The 16,288-nt window shown below is 40.5% G+C and overlaps 1 protein-coding gene across 1 annotated transcript; it reads right to left on the minus strand.

Annotated features, from left to right (window-relative positions):
• Window positions 1-1,322: 1,322 nt before the first annotated feature.
• Window positions 1,323-15,922, minus strand: kpna6 (karyopherin alpha 6 (importin alpha 7)). The gene is made up of 14 exons (XM_044137990.1): window positions 15,788-15,922; window positions 13,218-13,351; window positions 13,045-13,137; window positions 12,797-12,896; window positions 12,328-12,422; window positions 12,082-12,213; window positions 11,898-11,986; window positions 11,658-11,757; window positions 11,014-11,177; window positions 10,834-10,912; window positions 10,191-10,316; window positions 7,662-7,789; window positions 7,398-7,582; window positions 1,323-6,474 (listed from the first exon to the last, which is right to left on the minus strand). The coding sequence occupies exons 1-14, from the start codon at window positions 15,789-15,791 to the stop codon at window positions 6,287-6,289; spliced, it is 1,617 nt and encodes a 538-aa protein (XP_043993925.1). The 5' UTR covers window positions 15,792-15,922; the 3' UTR covers window positions 1,323-6,286.
• Between the last annotated feature and the right edge of the window lie 366 nt (window positions 15,923-16,288).

Raw genomic sequence — 16,288 nt, forward strand, 5'->3', positions numbered from 1 at the left:
TCTACTTGATGAATGAAAACAATGCCAATATCCGTGCCATAGGGCAGTGGTCCCCAACCTCCTGGCCGCGGACCGGTACCGGGCTGCACAAGAAATAATTAAATATTTCCGTTTTATGTATTATTTGAGTCTGGAGGATCTTTTATTTCTTAAAATCCTTTAGCCGGATTCTATCGGTTGTCTTGGCGCCAACATTGAGCCCACAAGCAGCAAAATGAGTCAGAAAGAGATCAGATGTTTTTTGGAAAGTTTCATTGCGAAGGGGAAAAAGCCCAGAGAAGAGACAGGAGAATGGCTGATTCCCACATTCCTCTGCATGATATGGTGACCGGCTCGTTAATGAGGCAATGAAGCTTCAAACTGCTTCCCCACATAGAGACCAAGTACCCTGAGCATCAGCAACATTTCTGGTGTCATCGTCTCTCATCTCTCCCAGATGGGACCGTCTGGTTGCAGAGAAACAAGCTCAGGGCTCTCATTAGTCGTTATCGTGAGATAAAATTTTCACGAAAGTAAAATGTTCGTTTTTGTGGCGCATCTATCTTATTTTGAAGGGATATGTAAACGTTACCATAGCGACCAGAGTCAGAGAGCATTAGAGCAGTGGTCCAGAGGAGTGGAGCTTGTGAGTTTTAGTTCTGGTTCACATCGGCGGGATTTAAGGATTGTCGGCCGATTTTCCAAACCTCTGTGACCACAGAGCCGATAAAAGTCCAACAGGTTCGAGTGTCCAGCTACACGGCAGGAGCAACACACCACATGAACCGATTCCACTCACAAACATCCCGATTCCAGAAGAAAATCCAGTAAAACCCCAAACATACCATAAATTAATTTAGAATAAACAAACAGTAGTGATAGTTTGTGGACTCAGACGAAACAAAAAGAAAAGGCGTTTGATAAAACATGGCGGGAGCAGCCGCTCTATTTGCTGCACTATGATTTGGAGGCGAGTTATTTTTTTGTAGTTAACATTTTTAACTGAGTAAACATCTATGTTTATTAAGCACATGACAGTTTCCACATATCTTCTGGGTTGCGCCATATCAGCTGTTTGGGATTCCTCTCCGTGCTTACGTCACCGCGTTTTCTGATTGGCTACCTGTCACACTCAACATTCAACAGGCTGCGTTAGGGAAACCAGGGGAAAAAATGTAAATTTGTGCCATGTGAACTAGGCTTTAGCTCACACACAAACATGTAGAAGCATTAGCTGACGATTCACAAAGGTTCTACTTGTCCAAAATGTAGTAGTAAGTCTCTCCGTGGATCCAGTTTCCCTTTCTGTCACAACTCGCACACAAGAACAAATTACATCCATGAAAGGGTTGAAACATAACTTTATTTGTTTTGTACAGTATTTCCTCTGAACAATGTTAAATTCAATACAGTTTCTTTACATTTCTAATATTGTTGCAGATTCCTGTATGCGCTGTTCGTTTTTTATTTATTCTTTTTCTCTGTCATGTTTATGTTTGTGTATCATGTTCAGCTGAAGTGTGGTTAGGTTCTCGTCACTCATTCATACCGTCGGTAAAGTCCAGTCGAGTCACAGTATACAACATGGTTAATTTGGAGCAAAAAAAGAAAAGTACTGACCGGAAAAAAAAAGAGGAAAATAAATAGAGACAGAAATGAGGGGACCGGAGCAGAGGATGCATCAGGACTGGTTAGTGATGGCATACAAATAGGATTTTACAAACGAGGAGTATTGTAAACATTTGTAGCATAGACGTCGAGCCGAGCCGCGGCGTTAGATTTTCATAAAGACACCAAAAGCGTCCAGGACGGAAGACAAGTTAAGATGTAAATTTTTTTTTTTTCAAAGAGGTTTTTCTATTATTTTAAACTCACTCCCATATTAAGTAACAGGTTTTGTGGTCGTGCAGCCCGACTGAAACAATCAAATATCCCAAAAATTGATAGAAATCACCACATCTAGACCAGGAAAAGAAGAGAAGCAGAAAGGCTTTTGGATACTCACCTCCTCTTCTTCTTCGTCTTTTTTTTATTTATTTATACTACGCTTAATTCATCCTGTTACAAGTTCTACTGAGGCTTTTTTTTCTCCACTTCTCAGAAGTGATCAGAATTGTATTTGAATCCCTGTCAATGTATCAGAACATACATAGTTTAAATTATAACACTTTAATGTAAATCGCTGCACTTAAATTTTTTTTCCTTAATCTCCACATTTTAATACTCAAGGAAAAAAAAAAACAACAAAACAACTAAACATCCAGAGTTTCCCTCTGACCTCAAGTCACATGAGATCAGGTTTGTATCTCGTCTCTGAGATTTAAATGCAGTCTTCGGAATTAGATTCAACTGAGCTTAAATTTGGGAGAAAAAAAGAAGAAAAGTAGAGCCTTTTCTCTCAGGGAGGGACTGAAAATGCCACGATGAGGATGACAAAACTTTGGTAAACTAACTGGCAGTGAGATTGGTGCCTGCATCAGTCTGCTATGACGGTCATTTCTCGGTACGAGTTTGCATCTAGTGCAGCTATTTTCTACTTTTCGTACGATGAACGGGGGCCTCGGCTTGAGCTAAATGCTAAAGGCTAAAGACCGGTCTCAACAGAAACTGGTGGTGCAATACCAAACAGCCGTGCAGCAGCTGAGCTTTGCGCAGCGAAAACCACAACAAGAGTCATAGAGAACATCCCGTCAATGAAAAACATCAGTTTTATAGTCAAGTCAGTCCCCCACCCAACCACCCACTCCCAAAACCCAACCTAGATAATTAGACATCATTGTTAAAGAACGCCACCTTAAGAAACAATGGCAAATAATGTAACTTGAAAGATAAGGAAAATAGAGCAGCAATGGTTTGCACAAAAAACATGTGCACATTCAAGTAAATAAAGATATAAAGAAATAATCTACAAGTCAAAGACAGAAACGCAGGATCCTCCAGTCTTTGTTGGTCGGATTGGCACTTTAGTGAGCAGGAGTGCATTTTGATTTTTAAGAAATATAAACTTTTTTTTTTTCCCTCTCTCTCACCTCTCTCCTTGATGCAATGATTTTTTCTTTAATATATTTATATATATTTATTTATATATATTGCAATTCTGGCATTATATTTGTAGGCCAAGCACAGAATTGGCCAGGAAACCAAAGACTCCAGGGTCTAAATGCTGCTCTACACTTCTGTCGGGTAGAGGTAAGATGTTGTTGCTTAATTCATGATTCGACTTCTCGCGTCGACCGGGAGCACTCGTATTCTTCGGATAAAACTCGGCGGAGTCATCCGTCAGATCATGTTTAACACATCTTGCAGAATGGTGCTTAATGTGCTAAGATGTGGCAGATGAGAAACGCCAGTCAGAGGTTTACTTTTAATAATTATGCACACAAACGTCACATTAATTTTGGGGTTTTAATGCCTTTGAAGGGATTGCTTGTCCAGGCTGGGATGATGATACAAACAACTTGGATTCATTTTAAGTTGGAATCGATTGTGGATTTTCTGTCCCGGCAGGTTCATAATTATACGTACCCCTTCCCAACGTTATACCTCTTTAAAAAGACCTCTGAACAAGATGAAAGTCAGATGACTCGTCTGGGCAGGGATAGTCGTTTTCAATGGCCGATGCTAATGTTTACACTGGCTAACCAAGAAAGATGCCAACCAAGAATGTTCCATCTAGCTTGAATTCCATCTTCAGTCTAGATGGAATTAGCTCACCTGGATGAGCAAATTCAGTGCCAGGAAAGCAGAGAAATTGGATAAAAAAGGGACCTTCAAATATTCTGTCAGTTATGCCAGAAGGTTGTTAATGGCAACAAAAGGCATGTAGTTTTTCTGCAGCTTGCTAAAGCCAAGTTAGCCAAGTCCAAAGGGGAGCAAAGGCAGAGAGGTATATGTATACATTTGAGCCTCCAGGTAAAATTCAGACTGCTTTGCTTACACAAGAACTTACAGTCGTTCCACAACTCAAAAGCATTAAAAAGCCCCAAATTAATATAACACATCCACAGTGAATGGATGAAAACCTCCAATTGCAACTATAGATGATACAAAAATTGTTTACTACTTTGGGGTTCCAAGAAAAGTCAGAATAATCCTCAGAAGATTGTTTTATTTGGTTACTTTAAAGAAACCTGATTGTGTTCATCTTCCATACATTTGAGTGCTTCAGTAATCCACAGAACAGCAGCGGTTCCCCTTTCCCGACTCTGATTAGGACATATTCTTGAGAGTCAATAGACCTACTCCCTCACACAGCGCCTGTCAGTCAAAACTCACACGAGCACACTTCTACTTCATCTACAGCGCCACAACACTGACCAGAGACCGGCCTGAACAGAAACACAGCCAATCCCTGGTCAGCGTCAACTCAGCTAATCTCAACCATCAGAAGTCCTGTGGCTAGAAACAACGACAAGTTTCCATAGCAATAAGCAACTCTGCATTTCACCAATTCCTTCAACAAAATATTTACTACAGTAGAACTGGGAGCTAAAGGAAATTTGTGCTCAAACGTGAACATTTTACTACTCCTTTTTTTGGAAGCTAGTTTTTGTTTCTAGTCACTCATCTGTGTTTCAGCTGGTGTTGTATGCAAGTGTGCATGAAGTGTACGCAAAGATATATTAATGCAAATACATCAAAATCCAAATATACTTCTATTTAGATACTTGAACTTTTGTTGCAGTTAGGCTTGTCACTTATCTTCAGAGCTATCTTCCAACCCTCCAGCTGTTATTAAACCCACACAGAAGCAGCAGAATTGTCCTGGCTGGGCAGAGGAAGAGGCTATTTACATGAACAAAACACCCACACGTAAGCACAACTGTCCCATGCAAAAAGTCGTTAGCGGTTGTCATCTCCATTCCTCAAAGATATAGTGATATCGAACGCCAGAGGCTATTAATCAACTCTACCACTAAAGAAAACACCACCGTGGTCACTAAACTATCACTATTCACACCACCTAAAGTTATCGTGTTAGAGTCCAGCTTCTTCTTTGAGCCCTGCGTGTTGTTTTACAAGGTACGTTTTGCCTCTACGTACCAACAGGTTTGCGCTTGGCGAGGAATCCTCCGTGGCTGCAGGCAGGGTGGTAGGATACCATGCAGAGACCCCCACCATAGGGCCCGACTGCAAAGCAGAAACCCATTTTACACAGCAGGGGGCCGGGAGGTGGGGTTCAGTTGAACCACTAAACTATGAAATTTTCTCTACTGCAGAAGGTTTTTCCACCTTCTTTCTAAATACAGCCAGACAGAAAAAGACGTTGAGTTTGCTGCCAGCGCAGCAGGCTCTGCTCCACCTTGACCCCCCTAAACTACGCCTTGTTTAATAGATCACTTCATAATTCAAATGTTATTAACACAGCAAACAATGAATATAAGGATATTTAAATATCCCGCCCTCGAAAACAAACCGAAAAAAAAAGTGGATTTTTTTTTTCATGGTTAAAATAAAAAACTCTTAACCTTCACCAAAATCCCAATCACAGTCCTTCCTAGTTTCAATTTACTCTGTTACATCTCATCTATTCCCTCCCACTACATCGTAAAAGTCGTCCCTTCGCTTGGGCGGCAGGTTTAGGCCAGCCCTAAGCCTAACAATTAGGGTATTTCTTTATAGAAAAGAAAACACAAAAGACTTTCCATTTACAGAAAAAGAAAAAACCTTTAAAGGAGAAGATAAATAAGGGTTAGAGGTAAATAATAAAAGCTAAAAAAGGAGGGGGAACAAAAAAAAGGTACGCCTATGTCGCATTGCACAAAATCAAACTGATGTCACAAACTGGACGCCCCCCTGTTTGTGGACTGCGAGGGGATGCATGGGTAATCCACAAAACAGGAATGTCCCCCTGGTGAAGAAATTTCGATAAAGGTCCTAACTGGTTGCTGCTGGCGACCGGAGCTAAGAGCTACAAAACGGCAGGAAGAACTCCTTGTGCACGTTTCGAACCGCTTCGGGTTTTCAGGTGATCAGTTCCCCCCAACTTGGTTACTAGTTTGTAAGAAATGCTCCCAATGGCCAAGAAAACAAACAAACAAAAAAAAAAAACAGGTCTGCCCTGTGAGCCATTTGTCCAACTGGTGGAAGAGCAGGTTGGAGAGGGAAGTTTTAGGGCTTAAGAGGGCGACAGTTTAAGCTTTCCTCCAAAGGGCGGGTTTGTGTGTGTGTGTGGGCGTGTGTGTGTGTGCTTGGAGAGATCAGGCGAGAGCACAGTGGCATGACTCAGGCATCATGGGGCCTTTCAAAGGGGGTGGAGGGTGAGTATACAGATGGGACAGTGGGTGAGTGGTGTACTTAAGAAATCTTAAAGCTGGAAGCCCTCCATTGGAGCTTCTTGCTGAGGGAATAGGAACTGCTGGTTGGCCTGGTCCACCTGCGGAGCTAGACTGCTGTCTTCATCCTCCACGCCAAAGTAGCGCTCGATCAGGTCAAATGCCTTCTGGTAGATCTCCTGGTTGTCATGGCTCTGGAGGAACTCGATCTTGTCTAGTCCTGCAAATGAATAAATATAAGGTAATTTTATTTATATGGTACATTTTCAGCTACTAGGAAATTCAAAGTGCCTAGTTGCTGATAAAAAGTCTCAGCAACTAGTGAAGTCCTCTGGATCTTTTTGCTCTAACTAATAGGTTTGATTCCTGTTCTGGGCTGATTGTCTAAAGTAATAAGTAAAAATAGGCAAATAATAATAGCGAAAAGCAGAAACTTTGCATTTAGTAAGAATTTAGGTAATTCTTAATTGGTTGAGATTTTAACTTAAAAATAAATAAAAAAAAAATCATAAAATCCTACAGATAAATTGAGAAATTATCTGCTTTTTAATATTGGGCAATTTTACAAAAGATCAACTCTGAGCAGGCAGAAAGATCTGACCATTCACAGATCTGATCTGAATGAATCATTCAGGACTTCTAACATTTTCAAGAGTTCACACGCCGACATTTTAATGTCAATTTCTGTCCTGATTTTCCCCTTCCAACAATCTTCAGTGCATTTCCTCAGGTCACATTGATATGTGGCAGGAGAAAATTACACCCTAATTTCCAGATCACAAGATAACAGCTAGTGCTCTATAAACAAGACTCTGAAATGCTCTCAAAATAGTATAGAGATTAGAAAAAATGATTTAAATCTGATCCATTTACTCAGACAACAACAGGATCTATAATTTCAGTCTACAGTTGCTTCTACAGGTTAATGTCTTATTGGTAATTGTCTATAACATTTAAGTGGAATATCTCTTAACTTTAGTCTGAAATCACTCTTATTGAAGCCAGTTGCTCTTTCATAACATGCCAGCAGACATTATGATATTCAGAGTTCAAAAAAAAAAAAGTAGCCATTAGCGAATGTCAGATTGCATAATAAACCTCCATTGTACAGATTCTGTGTGTTCGTGTGAGAGAGCGGCGTACCGTAGGCTTCTTCGATGAGGCTGCAGTAGGGATTGACGCCGGTGCCGTTGTTCTCCTGCTTGGCCTCCTGCTCGCCCAGCCTCAGGATGTTTTCCAGCCCGTTAAGCGCCACCTGAACAATCTTGGAGTCCATTACGGTGAGGAGATCACACAGGGGCTTGATGCAGCCCAGGTTCACCAGATACCTGAAAACAAACACAAATGGTTCGTATGTTGACATGGAGCAAGAATCCCATCACAGGGGAAACGGAAACTACAATGCACCTGATCTGCTCCGGTGTTCCTCCAGATGTAGCGTTGGTGATGGCCCAGGCTGCTTCTTTTCTGGTTCTGAACTCCGCTTTCTGCAAAATTTCAATTAGGACTGGAAAGATGTTGGCATCAATCACCGTCTGGAGAGAAACAGAAAATGAGAGCATCGTTATGAGGGATGGAGAAGAGCTGCAGCGTCTCAGACCAAGCACACTTCTTACAGCGATTGGTTATTTCCTGAAGTATATGATTGAGTAATATGATAATATTTGAGATTAATATATTAAATATTTATGGAGGCGTCGTATTACTGCTGTAACAGTAACAGGGATTTCCTTCGCAGTGAATAAAGCAGACCTGTCAATCACTGTGAGCTGGAGCTTAATGTGCTTGGAATGCAACGCTGCATTACAATTTATCTGCATAATAAACCCTTTTACATAATCATAATAATAATGGTAATGATAATCCAGAAGGGTTTGCATAATTCAAAGAAGGAAAAATGGGGGAAAACACCAAACCTTAAGCTTCAGAAAGGTTTTTACACCCGTTAAACATTTTACCATTTGCTCATGTCCCAGTCACATAATTCAATACATTTGGGGGGATTTTATGTGATTATTAACTCAAAACTGGGTATAATTATGAAGTAAAGAAACAAAAACTTGGTGTTTTCAGAATTATTTTCTAACCCTCCTCTGAAGGAAAGCTCAGCATGGTGCTGCCAACACAATCTTGCACAGTGGGTGTTGTTTTGTTCAGTATGAATTATGTTAGTTACTCTTATCGCATGTATAAAAATGTATATTTTTATATTATCTTATGTTTACGATTAGAAGACGGATTAGAGAGCCAAATACCAAACACATTTTCCAGATGGTTTTTTTGTAAAAACATAATAAAAGTTAAAACCAAATATTTTCCTTCCACTTCACATATTTGCACTACTTTGCGCTGTGTCTAAATAAAGCACATTTAAATCCATTATGATTTTAATTTCAAGTACGTGCAAAAGTAAAACGACAAAAACACAAAATCTTATTTTAAACTAAACCAAGTATTTTTGGTTTAGTTTCGACTACAAATATCTTTATACACTTGACATAAAACAGAAGTAACTTAAGCAACATACAAGAGCTTGATTTAAATTTCTTAACACTGATTTAAAAAAAAAGAAGCATTAGATCCACTGGCAGATTGTTTCACTTATGGCCAGACAGTTTCACCATAAGAGTAATAATCTCCCAGTGGATCTGGTACTTTTTCCATCATTAAGAAATTATTTACTTAAAACAAGCTTCTACACATTCCTGAAAAGTTACCTGTAAATTAGATTTGTCTTATTTCAAGAGTACCAAGATACTTTCAGTAGAAATTCTAAAAACATTCCTGGTAGGATTTTGTGTTTTTGCAGTGAAGGCAGAAACACAAAACTCCTTTTTTCTCAGCTCGTTTCTGTGTCAGTAATGTTGTAAAGGAATATTTTAGCAATCTATCGATTATTCCCTACGAGTAATCGGATAATAAAAGAAGATCAAGTAAAATATTGGTAAATCTGGCATAACACCAGTGTTACTATCACATATCAATATCAGTCCAATTTTTCATTTTTGAGCTTCTCTAACAGTTACTTTTCTGTAGTTTAGAAAACAAACCTGTAACAATAACAGCTCACTTTCTAAGTTAACCTGAAGGAAAATTATACAAAGATCTGAAATTCTATTCAATTTCATAATAAAGAAGCAGACTCAGAAATACGATTATAAAAAATGTCTTTGCTCCAGCTTTTGGTTTATGTATTCATCTTCAGTCAGTTTAATAGATGAACTCTCACCTTGCCCCATACCTGATCACGCTTTGGGTTTGAGAATACAGGAAATGTCTCTGGGTTGGGGGGCAGGCCAACGTAAGATGGGGGTGGAGGGGAGGAAACAGACCAGACCAGGGGACGAAAGTAAGAACGGGGGGAGCAGTGAGGGATATTTACAGCACCTTCGTTCATCACACTCAGAAACTCATCGACCAGCTATAAACCGCCACGATGTTCTCCACCACCCATGTGACATAAAATGTATTGTGCGGTTCGTCCATAAAGCTACACTTGCACTGTAACCATCAACTACTCAGCCGCCCGCCATGTTCAGTCTATCCGCTCACTTGTATAAATACTCCTGCAGCTCTCTTCCTGCCGTTCACTCTGAACCAGCAGCTCCCGGAGGAGAAAGGCTGCCGTACTCCAGGCATCGCGCCAGTCATTTTAAGGATGTCTATTGGTCCCCCAAAAGCGATGAAAACCCAGGCATTATCATCAAACAATAAAATCCCCACGGGCCGAACTTAATTTTCGTCAACAACTCAGAGGCGGAAGTCAGAGCTCCGCGCAACGCAAGTAACGTCCCGGCTGGAACGTGGTGCGCTAAATAATAAAACATAAATTAACGAAGCTTCGAGGCAGGTAAATTTTCCCCGAGGAATTTTAATAATCGAGGTAATCAAATAATTCGAGGAATCGTTTCAGCCCTAGTAATGTGTAAAGGTCACCTGTATTTGTGCTCGGTTTCCAGCTGTGATGTTGGAGATGGTCCAACAGGCTTCCTTACGAATCGACTCTTTAGGACTGCTGAGGAGGTGCAGCAGGCAAGGTAAAGCCGAGCAGTTCAACACCACCTAAACACAACAAATAACCAGACGAGTACATGTGGGTTATTGACCTCGTTAAGACCTCCTGGCTCTGATTGGCTGGTATTTTTTTCTCTCTCCACCAGGGGCTCTGGTGTCCCTTATAAGACAGTAGGCTGACAGGAAAGGGGGAAGAAGAGGGGAGAAGACATGCGGCAAATGTCGCTGGGTCTGGGAATCGAACCCACGACGGCTGCGTCAAGGACTCAAGGACTCCAAACGTGGGTCGTGCTACCCCCTACGCCACCACAGCACACCCCGGCTGGTTTTGTATTTCTTCAGACAACAACATTAGCTCAAGGAGGAGGTGGAGATCGATCTTTCCACAGATAATCTCTCATATTAGTCACAAAATAGTGACTTTTAAAACACATGTATAAAAATAAATAGTTTTTTTTAATTATTTAATAAGTTACATATTAGAGCCTTTTCATAAATGAATCATTAACACTACAAGTAAAACTCCATATTAATGTATTTCTCTGAGCTGATTTCTGAAACAAACCTGTGTCTGAATGTCGTCTCCAGTGACGATGTTTCCAACGGCCCTCAGAGCAGGAGAGGCCACCTTGTAGTCTGTGTGCCTGCAGAGAGGAGCGATAAGTAACAGCGATCATCAGGACCACGTTTTCACAGCTGTGATTTCAGCGTGACGGAACGGGTAAGGCGAGAAACCCAAACATACATGAGCAGCTCCACCAGCCTCCTGCAGACGCCTGAGTCGATGACAGCCTGGATCTTGTCGTTGGGGCCATCGGAGAGGTAGGAAAGAGCCCAGCAGGCGTCTGCCAGCAAGTCTGGGTCGCTGCTGAATAAGAGCCTGGACAGCACGGGCAGACAGGGAGACACCTGGACAGGACGAGTTTAAGGTTGGGATTATCATTAGGGGCAAATCTAACGGGAGACTGAACGTTTTACTGACGCAGCAAAAGATTATTTTAAATCTCTTCTAAAGTGTCTGGACACTGAGATCAAGCCTGATGGAAAGGCAACCAGACCGGCTTAAAGCGACAGCACTGGAGGACGACGACATGTGACTACTTTTAAAAACAAGTAACTGTTTGCCAACTGATTTTGCATGTCAAATAAAAAAACTTCTTCAACCACAAATTTTAGGATTACTCAAGAAAATTTTAAAACATTTTGGACATTTGAGGAACTTTTAAAGAATTGGGTTTGATGATCTCTATGTTCCACAAATAATCAAACGCCACAATGTCATATATTCAGCTCCCAATTCTGGGACATTTCCTTGCTTCTTTGGCCAAAGGACTGAGATCAACTCCAGGTCAGAATTCAGCAACAAGTGTGTTTATGTGTAAGTGTCACCTTTTCAAAAGCAGGTGGAGGATTTTTGCCTCTGCAGAGATTAGACAGAGCCCATACTGCATTCCTAGTCATCGTCAGTCTAGTAGATTTTGTCAAAAGCCTGAGAAAAACAAAAACAAAACACAAACTCAGACGATAACATCATGACAGAAATATGTCTCAGGCAGAGACTTGTTTGGGCTTGGTCATGGTGCAACAACACTGTAAAAAAACAACAAAAAAACCAACGTAAGAACTTACAACAGCAGCGGTGTTAGGATGTTGCAGTTCAGCACATAATCCCTGCATACCGCGCTGTCCCCGGCGATATTACCCAACGCCCACACTGCCTGGAGAACACACACAAACACGAGGGCCGCTTTATCGCACCGGGCAGCAAAACAACAACATCCTGTCTTAGAACTGAAACTGAAAAATGTGTTACTTGTTCTTGGACGTCCTCAAAGTCTGAGTTGAGGAGTTCGATGAAGATGGGCACGGCTCCGGCCTCGATGACTGTCTTCGTCTGCTGGGACGTTCCCGACGCGATGTTGGTCAGGGCCCAGGCAGCTTCGAACTGCAGCCGCGCACAAAAACAAGCAAACAAACAAACAAAAAAAAAAACAACTATTATGGTACAGATCAAGCTCTATATTTAAAATCTTAACATTCAGAGTTTTAATGAGCAGACCTGTAGTGTGCAGTTGGTGCTCTTCTGCAGAAACTCCACAAACCGCTCCACGACGCCGGCTGTGTTTATGACCTCATCGATCGGTGGGTTGGGCTCTGGAAATAAATATTAAAGTCAAAAATAATTATTAGAACAAAAGCAACAATTATTAGTTGCTTTTTCACATATATATAAAATGGCTCTGTGTGTCTGAAAAACACCTAATACTGCCCCTTTAAGAAGGTAGGGGCCTGCTTTGGTCTTGGTTCCACTAGAAGGTGCCATATGCTGGAGGTGAGGACCAACTAATCTGGATTTTTATACTTAATGAGGCCAAGAAAGTTACATACATTAGGCAAGAGTCACTGTTTACAGCTTTTTACCAGAATCTCACTTCAGTAGTCCTCAACTGTCTGCTTTATTCATGGTTCCATGCCAAGACGCAATACATTTCTGCTTGTACCACAAACACACTACGTTCTGTACAAACCTTTGGAAAGTAGTTTTCTGAACTTTTGTGTCGTTGCAAGCTGAAGCTCTGGGTCTTCTGAAAAAAGCATGTCCACCATGTCTCTGGTGATGACTCCCTCCTAGACGTGAACGAGCACAAAAACTCTGAGTGGCTGAGGCCCTCAGCATCGAAATCACTTCTAACATCAACACCAAATCGAACATTTTATGAAAAGCCTCAAATTGTTTCCGCTGCTCAAGGATCATTACGGAAAATGAGCCACTCACTGTTGCTGGAGAGTTGAGGTACGAGTCCACCAGCGGACTCTCGAACATGACCTCCTCCTCGTTGAGAACGTCCACGTTTCTCCTCTTGAAAAGCTGCAAACAACCATAGAGTCACAGAGTCATCCTGCTGAAGAAAGGTTAAACCAAAATAAAATCTGACGAGGGAGACACACCTGCTGTTCTCGTTTTTGTTTCCTGAGCTGGATGCCCTCCTCTTCCCTCCTGCGCCTCATCTCCTCTGGATTCAGTGCTTTGTTCTTGTAGCGGTTCATCCTGTAGTTGTCCTTGGCCGGACTGGCTGACGGTTCTGACGGCCCGGAAAGACACAGAAACGTGGTCAAGACGCCAGCTCGGAACTAGTATTGATCGCTCATCATTTATTGTGATACCTTTAATTTTGACAAGAATTTTGGTTTATCTTCGTCACAATAAACTCAAATTAATGATTTTTTTTAAAAACTGTCTTTGTTATCTGGTTTGATAGTTTAGCTATTTTCTCCAGTATTTGGTCAAAAGCGTCAATAAATATAAATAAATTTGGTTAGTTTAGTGATACAAATCACACCTATTTATGTCACTGCTGTCCTAGAGAAGAGCATTACATATGGGCTGCATTTGTGTTTTTAAACACAGTTACGGTCACATAGTTACCTAAAATAAATGTAAGAAATGGTTCTTATAATAATAATAACACTCACTTTAACTGTCATCACAATAGTACCGCAAAATATTGTGATAAAAGTCCACTGCCAAACTCCTAAAGAAAATAGATATTTTTTCCACAACATTTTTTTTTCTTTCGGTTTCCCCTTTTTTATTCGACTAGTGTTCAGAATGTACCTAGACTCTACAAATATGTATTCCCTGTCAAAAAAAGACATTTTTGAGAAACGTGCCAAAAAAGTCTCAAAAAGACCCGTCTCCCCGGCTACCAGCAGGGGGTCCTAAGGTTAAATATTCCAACAAGCTCTGTAAATTGAGGTCAAGTAGCCTTGTAAAAGGTGTGTAATGTGGGAAGCAGATGGTGGAGCCGCTGGGATTGACAAACACGTGTAACAGCTGGTTGCTCTCTTTTTTTTTTTTCTTCTTTTTTCTACAAAAAAGGTAGCTGGATTATATTCTTTGTGACAACTGCTTGGCCCACTTGGCTGTCAGGGCAAGGTGGAATAAAAATAGCCCTCTGGGAGTTGCTTGTCTGCACTGGAAATTCCCCGAGACCCCCACTGGCAAACAGGGACCCCTCTTGGGTACGCAAAGCAGAAAAGGGGAGGGGAACTGTTGTGCGTTTGTTTGCTTATAGCATCATCTAGCTAAACCGAGAAGGAAATGACGACCAAGAAGCTAGCAAAATCTCTGAAATGAATCAGAAGACGTACACATTGCAACAGAAAAGTTGACTCTCAGCTTGGGTGAAGCACTCTGTTGTAACTTTCTGGACTCAAATTTCCACAATATATGTACACTTGCATACTTTTTATGCAAGTGTACATGTACATTTTAAATTAATATGAATGTCTCCTGTGAATTCATAGCTGATCTGGAAGGCTTTAAATAGAGAAAAAAAAACATGAAAGGGGGTTAGGGGGTTGGACAAGTGGATAACTTGAAGGATGACAAAGGACAAAGAAAAATAAAAATATCTGGAAGCCTGAAAATACTAATATTTACGTTTACTAATACTTTTCAGATTGTGCGGGAATCCTGGCTGTTGTATAATTTAATGATGACATCATCAAATATTTATGTTAGATTACAATTGAAACACATCACGTCTTCAGATTACATTTAAACACCGACAAACTGAACCAGGCAGTTTTATCATCCTTATTAAGTATTTACCAGGAATTGTGCCCTGAGGTAAAAACACAAGCCGACGTTAGCTCTAGCCTTAACAAAGTACAACACAAAAATATGCCAGCAGCGTATTTCTGTGGGATTAAACATGATTATCTGAAGACGACTGAAAATCTTCCAGAAAGCACACGGTCTTATTATAACCCGACCCCCAATGTTGTGCAACTGTGCGGGGTCTCTAGAAAGAGGCTGCATGACAGAACTAAGGCACAGAAGCTAGCACACATGCTAACACAAATTTATACATTATTGTCCGAACTGTTGTACTACGCCAATTTATTTAAGAACGACGAGACATTTGGTGACTTTATTAGACTTAGTTGCTTAGTTAGCGCGGTGCATTCACGGGTTAAATAGCTTGTTTAAGTTGTAGATAACAGACTAAACAAATACATGTAAATAACTCGAAGCTTGCTTGTATATAAACATGGGAAAGTAGGACTCAGAAAATGTAGCTACAAAATTGGCGATAAGAAGAAAATATCTTCACGAAAATGGTAAGACCTTTGGTTAAAACCTACGTGGGTCATTGTAATGGTAAAGCGCGGTGCTAAAGTTGTTAGCACCTGGCCAAGTTTTCTCAAGTTAGCTTCTCAAGCTAGCACTCCCTTTTCGTCGTTGTTTAAATGAAACGTTTACAACTTGACTAATGCATCTTAACAAGTTTAAAAGTGTCACCGAACCGATAAATGGTCATTCACTTAACCCCAGGTTAAAACGCCAAAAACAATTTCCAACTGCGTGCTTACGCTACATTATTAGCTACAACAGCTAACGTGTTACCTAAGTAGCTACACTAAAGTCACAGAATTATTTTCTAATTACTACCTTCGACTACACAGAAAACGCTTCAGTCACCTGAACACTTTTAGATATAAAGACGACTTACCCATTATGGTGTTTATGTTTTAAGTATAGTAAGCCGTGAAGATGTATAACCAAGTTCAAATCCTTTTCCCCACTGCTAGCTTTCCAGAATTTGCTCCAGTAAGCAATATGTCCGCCGGAGACGGAAACACTAAAATATAGAGCGACTTCCTGCCACCAGAGGTCACCCTGGTACCACAGTACCACAAACGTGTTTGTCTCCAAAGTATGGTAACTATAAATGTAACCACCAAGTGACAAGCTTAAATGATAATTTCTTTAATTAAATAGGCACTTTAGTTGTCAGAAACACAATACACTAGCATTACATTGTTGTTATAAAATAAATAAATAAATAATGTTAAATAGATCTAAATTCTTTTATGTGTTTCAAATACATTTGCAATACAGCTAATTAAAAATGCAGTAAAATAAAATAAATGACCAAAAATAATGTGATTAAAATCAATAACATAAAAATATAAACAACATTTCTGAAGCAGATGATTTTTGTTAGGAAGTA

This window comes from Gambusia affinis, linkage group LG14 (genome assembly GCF_019740435.1).
Source record: "Gambusia affinis linkage group LG14, SWU_Gaff_1.0, whole genome shotgun sequence".
Taxonomy (NCBI): Eukaryota; Metazoa; Chordata; class Actinopteri; order Cyprinodontiformes; family Poeciliidae; genus Gambusia; species Gambusia affinis.